The sequence below is a fragment of the Arabidopsis lyrata genome, assembly GCF_000004255.2.
Source record: "Arabidopsis lyrata subsp. lyrata unplaced genomic scaffold ARALYscaffold_8, whole genome shotgun sequence".
NCBI classification, from domain to species: Eukaryota; Viridiplantae; Streptophyta; class Magnoliopsida; order Brassicales; family Brassicaceae; genus Arabidopsis; species Arabidopsis lyrata.
Window position 1 is genome coordinate 15,515,673 of NW_003302548.1, and position 11,077 is coordinate 15,526,749.

The 11,077-nt window shown below is 36.4% G+C and overlaps 2 protein-coding genes across 5 annotated transcripts; both read left to right on the plus strand.

Moving 5' to 3' along the window:
- Positions 1–703: 703 nt before the first annotated feature.
- Positions 704–4,620, plus strand: LOC9302029 (probable protein phosphatase 2C 76). 2 transcript variants are annotated; one of them, XM_002864179.2, is made up of 9 exons: positions 704–1,098; positions 1,358–1,687; positions 1,980–2,107; positions 2,525–2,623; positions 2,733–2,891; positions 3,108–3,194; positions 3,576–3,667; positions 3,801–3,875; positions 3,959–4,620. In XM_002864179.2, exons 2-9 carry the CDS (start codon positions 1,404–1,406, stop codon positions 4,295–4,297), a joined length of 1,263 nt encoding a protein of 420 aa, XP_002864225.1. In that variant the 5' UTR covers positions 704–1,098; positions 1,358–1,403; the 3' UTR covers positions 4,298–4,620. The 2 variants fall into 2 exon arrangements, with proteins under 2 accessions (XP_002864225.1, XP_020889578.1); XM_021033919.1 differs by lacking the exon at positions 704–1,098 and adding an exon at positions 1,161–1,246.
- A 915-nt stretch (positions 4,621–5,535) lies between these two features.
- LOC9300302 lies at positions 5,536–9,464 on the plus strand. Of its 3 annotated transcripts, none has more exons than XM_021033951.1 (2): positions 5,536–5,680; positions 6,782–9,464. In XM_021033951.1, exon 2 carries the CDS (start codon positions 6,872–6,874, stop codon positions 9,134–9,136), a length of 2,265 nt encoding a protein of 754 aa, XP_020889610.1. In that variant the 5' UTR covers positions 5,536–5,680; positions 6,782–6,871; the 3' UTR covers positions 9,137–9,464. The 3 variants fall into 3 exon arrangements, with proteins under 3 accessions (XP_020889610.1, XP_020889620.1, XP_020889624.1); XM_021033961.1 differs by lacking the exon at positions 5,536–5,680 and adding an exon at positions 5,693–6,640; XM_021033965.1 differs by lacking the exon at positions 5,536–5,680 and adding an exon at positions 5,693–6,369.
- The last annotated feature ends 1,613 nt before the right edge of the window (positions 9,465–11,077 follow it).

Sequence of the window (11,077 nt, forward strand, 5' to 3'; positions counted from 1 at the left end):
CTCTCTTTATGAAAACTCAAAAGAAACAATAGCGTAACAAGAAAAACTCCTATGGAGAAATACGTTCTCTTCTCCTTGGTAACACGATAGAAACTTCCAAAGTACTCTCTAATTTGAATTGATCTCACAAACGAAACCTAATCCTTAGTTATAATAAAACGTAAAAGTAAAACTCTATGGGATGAGTAATTTACAAAATGAAAAGAATGTGTATCAATAGTTGTTAAAAAAAGAAAGATAGAATGTGTATCAATTTTAGCAGTGAGTTTTGTCATTGAGAATAATATTACTTAATTATGATCACAACAAATTCACAATGATTCTATTGTTTCAATCAATAATCGTCTTTGTGTTCATTCTTGGTTTTCTTTTTGTGACCATTAATTGACAAATTTTGTGTTTCTCTTGTGATCTGATCTCTTGGGGCTACAATACCCATGATTTTATACCACATCGATACAACATAACCAATCAAAACCTTAATTACATGATAGTCATAATCATAGAGGATAAGGAATGAATAAGCCAGCTACGATTGTAGTAGTATAACTTTCCGAGTGCATAAGAGTATAATTTTTTTAATTACATTTTTTTTTTGTCAACAGATTTATTGGATTGGCTTTTAATTACGTTTATAATACATGAAAGTAGCTAATTTTTAGCAATTAAAAAAAAGTTGATTAGTTGGAATAAAGGGAGGTAATCCAATTGAAAAAAAGAATAATTAAAAAAAAAAACCCTACTGGAGTATATAAAACAGGGATGCATGAGTAGTGCCACGTTGCCGCTTCTGTTCGGTGTCCTCCTTCTCTCTCTCTCTCTACTCTACTCACCACCACTCTCTCTCTCCATCTCTCTTGGATTCTCTCAGATTCCATGGAAGCTCCAAAAAGCTGATTCCTTCAGCCAATTTGTTCTTCAACTCTTTCTCTCTCTCAGATTCGGATCCGTCGTCAGATAGATAACCACCGCGTCTTTTCCGATCCGATTCGTTTCTTTTCGTCAGAAAAAAATATACTAGGATTCCGTTTCCGCCACAGATCCTTGATTTGATTTGGATTCTTTTCCCTCTTCGAGTTTGATTCCAGAACATACCTTGTTAGTTTCTCTCTACTTCTGATTTGAATCCCGTTTTCGTTATCCGAATCGAAAATTGTTTATAGGAAGTACAGATTCTGGATCGTGTTCGTTATTGTTCATCATTCGCTTGTTGAATTCAGGATCTAGTTTAATTGAAGTATGAGAGGTTGAAATCAGTTTTCTTTTTTTTAAGTATAGATAGGGTTTGTTATCTTAATTGGTGTTTAAGGATCCATGATCTGTGTTACTAATGACAGATTGATTTTTCTATATGCAGCTCCTGTATTGGAGAAACTGAATTAAGTTAAGATTTGGCTAGTTAGATGGTATGCAGCAGTTTCATAAGGAGTTTCATTCTTCAAGCTGGTGGTCATATTGGGGTGTTGGCTCAAGGAAGACATCAGTTTAATCATATTAAGAAGACTTTCAGTGTTGGTTTTGGATTTAGAACTAGTGTGATTGGATTTAGAAGAACCTGTGGAGTTGGATTTAGAACTAGTGCGAAGATGATGGCTGATACTTCTGCCGGAGAGAAACGTATATCCTTAGTTGATATGCCGCCTGAGAAAGTTGATGATGGTGGATACATCGGTGGTGGTTGGAAAAAGTGAGTTGTTTCTCGGTTATATATAGGGGCTACTGAAATATGACTTGTACTGAAGATATCAATTCATGGTCGGCTATACTCCACTTTAAGTGTGAAATGCAAGCAAGTTATTTTGCTATACTGATGATTATGTAATGGAAGAAACTAAGTTCCACTATACGTTGAAGTTTTATATTGTTATGTAGGCAATCTCTATTTGTTTATGGCTATGGATCAATGTGAAAGTTTTGTTTTCTACTTTTTTCTTTTGTTTTTAAGTGGTCCTTAATATATTTGTTACGTGCAATGACAGTGACGATGGAAGCTTGAGCTGTGGGTACTGTAGTTTCAGAGGGAAAAGATCTACGATGGAAGATTTCTATGATGTCAAAGCTTCCACAATTGAAGGCCAAACAGTTTGCATGTTTGGAATATTTGATGGTTAGGTTTCCTTCCTTTTATTTTGGTATAGACGAAAAGGTAGTGTTAGTGTTGGTTTGGGGAAGATATTTTATCTGTGTTGAAGTCTGGTTTTCAACTTTCCTTATTATCATTGTATCTATCTCAACTTAGACATGGCTGAGCTAAAAACACAGTCCAGCTTTATTTGCAGATTGAAGTTGTTTGTTCTGCAAATTTGGTCACTATTTATGCTATGTGACTATGTCTACTACTTTTAAGAAAGATCTAGAATTACCTTAGTTAGAGTCCGTATTTGTACATACACTTATTTAGGAAATTAAAGGCTGCAGTGCACAGTTGAACTATCAATATGCGTTCATATAATACTCAGAAGCAGAATCATAAGTTGTTAACTTGATATCTAGTTTTTAATATCTGAAGCTTTAATCATCACAGGTCATGGTGGTTCACGTGCTGCTGAGTACTTGAAGGAACACCTCTTTAACAATCTTATGAAGCATCCACAATTTTTGACAGACACCAAGCTGGCATTAAGTGCGCTCTATATCTCTTGACATAAGATCATGTTATAAGCTAAGAAGTATGAGCTCATATAGCTTGATACAAGTCATCTGTTCACCTTCTAATCTGATTAATTTGGCAGATGAAACATATAAACAAACTGATGTAGCATTCCTCGAGTCAGAAAAGGATACTTACAGAGATGATGGCTCCACAGCATCTGCTGCTGTGTTGGTGGGGAACCATTTATATGTTGCAAATGTTGGAGACTCGAGGACAATAGTTTCCAAAGCTGGGAAAGGTCAGTATTTCGTTGTGAACTAACACAATGTGGCATATCATTTAAAGATAAATCGAGAGCTACAATCAAAAATGAGTTTAGGAAATGACATTATGCTATCCTTAGAGAACATTCGACATTAGTTTATAGTGAATGGATTCTTATGATTGGTCACAAACTTTTGTTATATTCTTTCCATGAGGACCCTTTTCAAACTTACTGTTTTATGTTCTGCAGCGATCGCGCTATCTGATGACCATAAGCCAAATAGAAGCGATGAAAGAAAGCGAATTGAAAGCGCTGGTGGTGTTATCATGTGGGCAGGTAATCTGATTTAAGAAATTGGCCCTCGTTTGTGTCCTCCTAATTGGTTGCTTGCTTCTAAAGATGACATAGCGAGATCGCAGAGATCTCCCTCCTGAGTTAGATCACTAGCTTCATTAATTGATTTACTCAAACTGCTTGATATTTCCTTCGCGAATTTTAATGTTACAATGTTGTTGTTGGTTTTTTTGTTTCTGCTTTTTTAGTCTAATTCTATTTTTAAGTTTCTAGGGAACAGACACACAAACCATCTTATATATGCACGCTATTTGTCGGGTTATTCACTAGATTTCCTGAGGCATGCCCATAGAGCATCCTTCTCTGAATTTTTCTGTCAGCCCTAGACTTAATAATAATATCATCTTGATTTTCACTTGTCAGGAACATGGAGAGTAGGTGGGGTGTTGGCAATGTCCCGGGCCTTTGGTAACAGAATGCTGAAGCAATTCGTTGTTGCTGAACCCGAGATACAAGTAACCGCTTCTAACTGCAGCTTACTGTTTTTTTGCCCAAGGGTTTTATGTTGTTCCCATCATCCATAGTATAACCTATGTGAAATCTTGAGTTTTAAGGTTTTGTGAACACACTCCTGTGCTTATTTTTCAGGATCTAGAGATAGATCATGAGGCTGAGTTGCTTGTACTTGCAAGTGACGGTTTATGGGATGTGGTACCCAATGAGGTATGACAAATAAATTCACCCCCTTGTATCTATTTCTGAATTGTTGCGGGATTTAAATGTTTGATTTCCTTCATCGGATTCAGGATGCAGTAACCCTTGCTCAGAGCGAGGAGGAGCCCGAGGCAGCTGCCCGCAAGTTAACTGACACTGCCTTCGCTCGTGGCAGTGCAGACAACATCACGTGCATTGTTGTTAAATTCCGTCATGATAAGACCGAATCTCCTAAAATCGAACCAAATGCCATGGCTGAAGCGGAACCTGAACTGAACCCCACAGCTGAAGTGGAACCCGAGTCAAACCTCAATACTGAAATGGAAACTGAATCAAGCCCCAAAGCTGAAGTGGAATCCAATCCTGATGCTATACCCGATCCAAAACCGGAAACCGAACCAGAGACCAAGGGTGAGAAAGCAGGTGAGTAAGGTAGCAGCCAGGGAAAGGTGTCCATATTGCTGTAGCCATGTGGAAACAGATGAATATAAATTTGCTTAGTAGTTGTGTGGTTTGTGGCTACCTGTAACGTGTGAGGATTTGTGTTTTTGGTTTTGTGTTGCATTCATGCACATGCCTATGCCTGCCATGAGGACGACGACGAATGTCCTCGATTTTTGTCTATTCATTTTACTCTATTTTGTTTTGTTGGTGCTACTCACACCAAAAACTACACATTTGTTCACTGTTTCTCCCACTTCTTTCTATCTTTTATTTAAAACACCTTCCATTCCAATAAACTTTGTTTTTGTAATTCCTCCCTATCTCTTAGCTTTCCTCGTTCTTCTCTACCTTGTTAGTAGATCTTAAGTATTACGAATGTCGTCACCACAAGAAGTTAGTGGTTAATTGAAAAACTAACTCCTTCGCACATAACCCAAGTGATATTGCCTTCTTCTAACATATCTTTGCACATCCCTTATCTAATTAAAAGATATGAAATGGTCGCCAACAAATTTTAGTTGTGTACTCAAGAAAATTTATCAAATGGCTGAAGTGATAACTTATTTGACAAAATCTTTTTCATGCATAACAAATTTGTAACCTAGTAGTCTAGTACTAACCACTAAGTACTGAACTATTAATGAGTCAACATTATATTCCGGATTTATTCTGGAAATATGCATGTGTGAGCTGTAAACGACAGAAAGAGAAAGAAAATATTTTTCATACCTTACAATTTAAAATGCTTAATCAAGGTCAAAACTTAACCATGATTAAGCAATCACAATTAAATAATAATGATAAAGTAACTACAGTTAAACGACCATGGTTAAATAACCACGGTTGAGTAACCATGGTCAAATAACCACAGTTAAGTAATTATGGGTAAAAATGGTATAATAAAGTAAGATTTTACTTTTGAATTCGAAAATGGTAACTAGTACTCATATACATTGTATCTATTTAATTTATAACCTAATAATAAGTATCTAGTCCAAATCTAATAAATTTAAAAACATGCATGTGTAAGTTGTAGACTACAGATTAAGAAGAAAATAATATATTTTCGAGTTTTTACCACTCTTACCCTAAGTCAAAACTTAACCATGGTTAACTTAACCATGACTAGTAAATTTTGGATAGTGAATTAATTTTTTACTTTGAACAACTTAATAAATTTCACACCCCATACATTGTTTTTCTCACATTATATATTTTGAGGTGTTCTTAAGAGAGAAAAAAAAAAAGAAAAAAAAAATCAAAGAGTAGGGTTTGTGAGGGTGTATCTGCAAAAAAATTAAGTCTTTTGTAGTAAAAGTTTGTTTGATTCAAAAAATATTCTTATCCTCGGAGTTGCGATCCAACGATTGGTATGTTTTCATGGTTTCTTCTTCTTCTCTGTTTACTTTGGTGTACCCTTTCGCTTTCTCGCTTTATCGCTTTATATTAGACAAAATTGGTTTTAGGGCTTTGAAATTGCAGTGATCGATTAGGGTTTTTTGGGTTTGTATCACACTTTTGGAGTCTCTGTGATGGCGAAATTTGGGTTTGATTTTAGGGTAGTCGAATTAGTACAGTTTGTGTGTAGATCCGTTTGAAATGTTTTTGAACTGGTTTCGAATTTTCGCGGGTCTCGTTCTGGTTTGATTGATTGCATTGAATGATATGTGGATTAGGGTTTTTTTGGGTTCGTAGTGTTTAGGAAATGCAAATGGTGTTGGGAATTTTGTGGGTTTGGTGAATTCTTGTTTAGGTTAGGTTTATCTCTTGTTAGATAGAGTTTGAAGATCTGTGATCATAGTTGAGTTTTTGTTGCTTTGATTGGTTTTTGTTCTTCATCAGTGTTCAATTGTTGTTAGATTTTGAGGGGCTTCATTTAAATCTGGATTGCATTAGATTGATAGATTCTCAAGATCTTTCTTTTATGAGCCTTATGTTATGTATCTCTATTATATTCAGCGGATTGCCATGGAAATTTTTATTGAGCGGATTCGCGCGCAAATTTGTATTCAACGGGTTCGCGGGCAATTTTGTTTGTGTTTTATGTGGATTAGATATGGTAATTTCATAATATGTGGCCAAAGATTGGTTCTCTTTTTGTGTTTTTAAATGTAATGTCGGTGGGAGGGTCGAACCGGGTTTGTTTAGTAAAATCCGGGGTTCTTCTACCGGTTGAGACCAGTGCCACCGGATAAGATTGAATTTCTTGAGCTAATGTATTGCATTTATTGTTTTACCCAGTTGGATTAGATCTGCATCTATATCAAATTTTGGGACCTTGTAGCTAGTTAAACCTTCATGTGGAAACAAATCTACATTTCTAGGAACATGTGTGTACTCCTTTAAAATCATCAGATTCTACTGAATCTGTTCTCTTTAATATTAGGGTCACCTAAACATGATATGCTTCTGTAAACATTCCACTGAATCTAATCTTTTTTTTTTGCTTCTTTGATTTTCCATTGAGACAGGTTGGGAACGTTCTGGGAGTCTGTTGAAGATCCTCTATTCTAAAAAGTTTCCAGAGGACAATAGTTTTTGACGGAGTAACTCTCGAGGACATGGAATGCAACAAGGATGAAGCGAAAAGGGCAATGGATATTGCTGAGAGGAAGATGACAGAGAAGGACTACGATGGGGCGAAAAAGTTCGCTAACAAGGCTCAAAACTTGTTTCCCGAGTTGGATGGTCTAAATCAATTGTTGACGGCAATCAATGTTTTTATCTCGGGAGAGAAAAAATTCTGCGGAGAAGCTGATTGGTATGGTGTCCTTGGTGTAGACCCCTTTGTTAGTGATGAAGCACTGAAAAAACAATACCGGAAATTGGTTCTCATGCTCCATCCGGATAAAAACAAGTGTAAAGGCGCTGAAGGTGCGTTTAAGCTGGTTGCAGAAGCTTGGAATCTACTATCTGACAAGGATAATAGAATCTTATATAACTTAAAGAGGGGCAAAGATGTCAAAGAAGCTCAACAAAGATTCCCACCAACACAGAGCGGGATTCCACCACACCAGCCAACTTCTAACGGGATTCCAAATGTAAGAGAGCATGTAGTTTTGAGTGCTAGGGCTAGATCTAAGCCCGCTGCCCGTAAGCCTGCTGCCCATATGGATAGATCTCGCATGGGTTCACCTGCTTTTGTTTCTCCGATGCATGAGGAGAATAGTACCTTTTGGACCAAGTGCAACAAATGCAACACACAATATGAATACCAGAGGGTTTATCTTAACCAAACCTTGCTTTGTCCACACTGCCATCAAGGTTTCGTTGCAGAAGAGAAAACTCCGCCTAAAAATATTCCTAAGCCGCCAGTCAACATCTCATCTAGCCAACAGCACCGGAGTTCCAAAAATCAAGCGTCAAACAAGAACTCAAATGGTTCTTCTTCTAGGAGAGAGCCTGCACCATCTGTTAACCTGAATTTTCAGTGGGATTCTTCATCAAGAATGGGTGGTTCTAACAGCCGAAATGCCACAAATGAAGCGGCAAATGTAGTTCAGCAAGCACAAGATAAACTGAAAAGAGGGTTTGGGGAGACGCAAGAAAGGGATGCGGCTAGAGGATTTACAAACTCTGATCTGGGGAATTTTAAGAGGCAGAAGACTGATGATTCCCATATGCGTGGTCCATCTGCAGGCAAGTCGTCGAATCACATAGGTGCTAGCAGGTCCAGTACTTCTAATGCTGCCAATGAAAATACTGAATCGCCCAACACCATAGGCTCTCGTCATCCTTATGTACAAGCATTGTTACGTTCTGATATAAAAAAAGCTCTTATGGACAGAGGCCAGTCAGAGATTTTTAAGAGACTTCCGAAGATGATTGCTGAAACAGAAGGGAAGGTGAACGCAACTGAAAGGGAGAAGAACAGTATGAAGGCAACGAGCAAGATGAGTAGCAAGGCGAATGAGGTTGAAAGGAGCAAGATAAGTAGCACCGCGAATGAGGTTGAAAGGTCAGTTGAGGTTGAAAGGTCAGTTGAGGTTGAAAGGTCATTTGAGGTAACTCCTCGTGATTCAGATGAAGAGATGGATGATGTAGTGAAGGAAATCGTTGTTCCAGATTCAGACTTTCACAACTTTGATCTTGACCGATCTGAAAGTTCTTTTAAAGATGACCAGATTTGGGCTGCTTATGACGATGACGATGGAATGCCTCGGTTTTACGCCCGCATCCAAAAGGTGATTTCTGTGAATCCCTTTAAGATGAAAATCAGCTGGCTCAATTCCAAAAGCACCAGTGAATTTGGTCCTATAGACTGGATGGGTGCTGGTTTTGCTAAAACATGTGGGGAATTTAGGTGTGGGAGATATGAATCTACAGATACACTAAATGCCTTTTCTCACAGTGTTGAATTTACCAAAGGTGCAAGAGGACTCCTCCATATTCTTCCCAAAAAGGGACAAGTTTGGGCATTGTATCGAAATTGGTCCCCTGAGTGGGACAAGAATACCCCTGACGAAGTTAAACACAAGTACGAGATGGTGGAAGTTCTTGATGACTATACAGAAGACAATCAGAGTTTAACCGTGGCTCTCTTACTCAAAGCTGAAGGATTCAGGGCAGTTTTCCGCAGAAGCACAGAAAGACTTGGTGTGAGGAAGATTGCAAAGGAAGAAATGCTTAGATTCTCCCACCAGGTGCCTCATTACATTCTTACAGGGAAAGAAGCTGATAACGCACCAGAAGGTTGTCTGGAACTAGACCCGGCTGCAACTCCTTGTGCATTCGCTTCAGAGAATGCAGAGGCCAATGAGAAAAGTGAAGCTGTAGAAGAGAAGAGCCCTGTCCCAGAGGAAGAAGTGGGAATGGATCAAGATTAGTGGGTATGAAGCTAGTAGCAGTCAGTACAGTTGTACAATGGAGGAAGAAACATATCATATGGAATCATTAGGGTACAGGACTAATCAAGGTCAGGTCTGATCTTTTGCTTTTATCTTTCTTTTGTTTAAGGCTGACCCAGAAACTAGCCATGTTTTTGGCACAAGAAACTATCTATACCGGAAAAATTAGCCTGAGTATTTCGAATATTTTTTGGGGGTCAATGTACAATCTTTTTTTTGGTATTTTGGTATTTACTCAATAGACCTGAAAGAATCTTGTAAGAACTCTGATTGAGATTCGAATATATATGGTGGTTATGGGTTATTATATCTTTTTAAGTTTGAAGCTCATTGATATGTTTAGTGATATGATTATGTGTGGTGGTTGTGAATTGAGATTGACCAAGTCGGTCCATTTTGAGACCAGCCCATTTAAGCATGCGCAATTTGGTCCTTGTTTTAGAATTTTGAGTTTAGGCCAACTTTGATATTTCAAAATAAAGTTGCAACTGAGATCTCTTAGGCTGGTTAAGTTTGTTTCAGGTCAATGTCTTTCATCTGATTTAGGCATAGTTTTTGTTTGCATTGCGTTTTATCTTTATATTTAAAACCAAAATAATCACATTTTAAAACATTTCAGTGTTTTTTTTTTTGTTAATCCTAGACGTAAAGAAAAAAATTCTCGTTCCATTTGTGTTTAGCGAGTTTTTATTTTTAAGAAATATATTATGAAAAACTAGAAATGTTTGATACATCAAAATTTTGATAATGATTTTTTGTTTTCGAGTAAATAAACAAACGAAAACTTAAAAGTTGCATTTGAAATATTTGTGAACTTTACAAAAAAAATTATGACAAAAACTACAACGTTCTGTTTTCGTAAAAGTATTTTTTTTTTGTGTTCTTGAGATTTTTTTTTGAAACAAAGCCAATTTTTAGAAATTGTAGTGAGAAGTTTTTGACTCGTGTTATAGATTGATGAGTCTCACATCATCTTCTTCTCATGTATCTGAATAAAGAACATTCGAGAAGTGTGAGATTTTGATTCATAAGCCATTAATGGTGTTCACGTTTATATAGCTGAATGGTCAAAAAAAAAAAAGATAGATGCAATGCAACACATGATCCTCACTTTCTCTCTTTATTATCTATTTAATTTTTTTTTTCTATTCTCATCTCTTCCACACCTTTTGTTTTTAGGTCCACTTCTCGTTTTCTTTAAGATTTATTTGGATAATACTATATATATAATCGTCGTTGTCATACTATTTATACTAATATCGACACATGAATTGATTCTATACATTCCCACATTACAAAGGTGATTGTCCTTTTACATCCAATCAATGGACTTACTATTTATGAGATACTCACTTCTTTGTTCTCAATTTCAAGATATTAAGCCCCTTGAGTGATAGAAGTCAAACAAGTGTTTTGGTTGTTTTGTTAGTGCTAATGAATCAAGTATTGTCTATGATAATTGAAAGGATAATATCTCATTATATTTGAAATTATAGCTAGAACAACAAACACTATTTTTCTATTGTCGAATTGTTTGGTACATGTACATTCATTTTTTTTTGGAACTATGTTGTTAATCATCTCATTTAATAAAGAAAGATGTAGAAAAGGAGTTGCAAAATTTCAATTTTGTATCAAAATGTTGGTTCAACCATTGGAGACTTAAAAAATATTAGAAGAAGGAAAATAAAACGTGAATTTATGATACGCAATCTCTAGAAAACGTTACTTTGAAGCGTTTTATCCAAAACTGTGGACCCCAACTTTGTCTGTTATTTTCTGAAACGAAAATCTGTTAATCGTTATTTTTGTTTAACTTTTATTGTCAACGACAATCAATTTATTTTATTTTATATGTCAGATTTATTCATGATTAACAAGAAAAAAACTCATAACTATTATAAAAATATACTTTTACCT

Excerpts from the sequence above, each read along its gene's own strand:
- LOC9302029 (XM_002864179.2), top strand. The coding sequence starts at position 1,404 with ATGGTATGCAGCAGTTTCATAAGGAGTTTCATTCTTCAAGCTGGTGGT. Across the intron at positions 1,688-1,979 it reads ATCGGTGGTGGTTGGAAAAA|TGACGATGGAAGCTTGAGCT; the intron begins GTGAGTTGTTTC and ends GTGCAATGACAG. Across the intron at positions 2,624-2,732 it reads AGACACCAAGCTGGCATTAA|ATGAAACATATAAACAAACT; the intron begins GTGCGCTCTATA and ends TTAATTTGGCAG.
- LOC9300302 (XM_021033951.1), top strand. The coding sequence starts at position 6,872 with ATGGAATGCAACAAGGATGAAGCGAAAAGGGCAATGGATATTGCTGAG.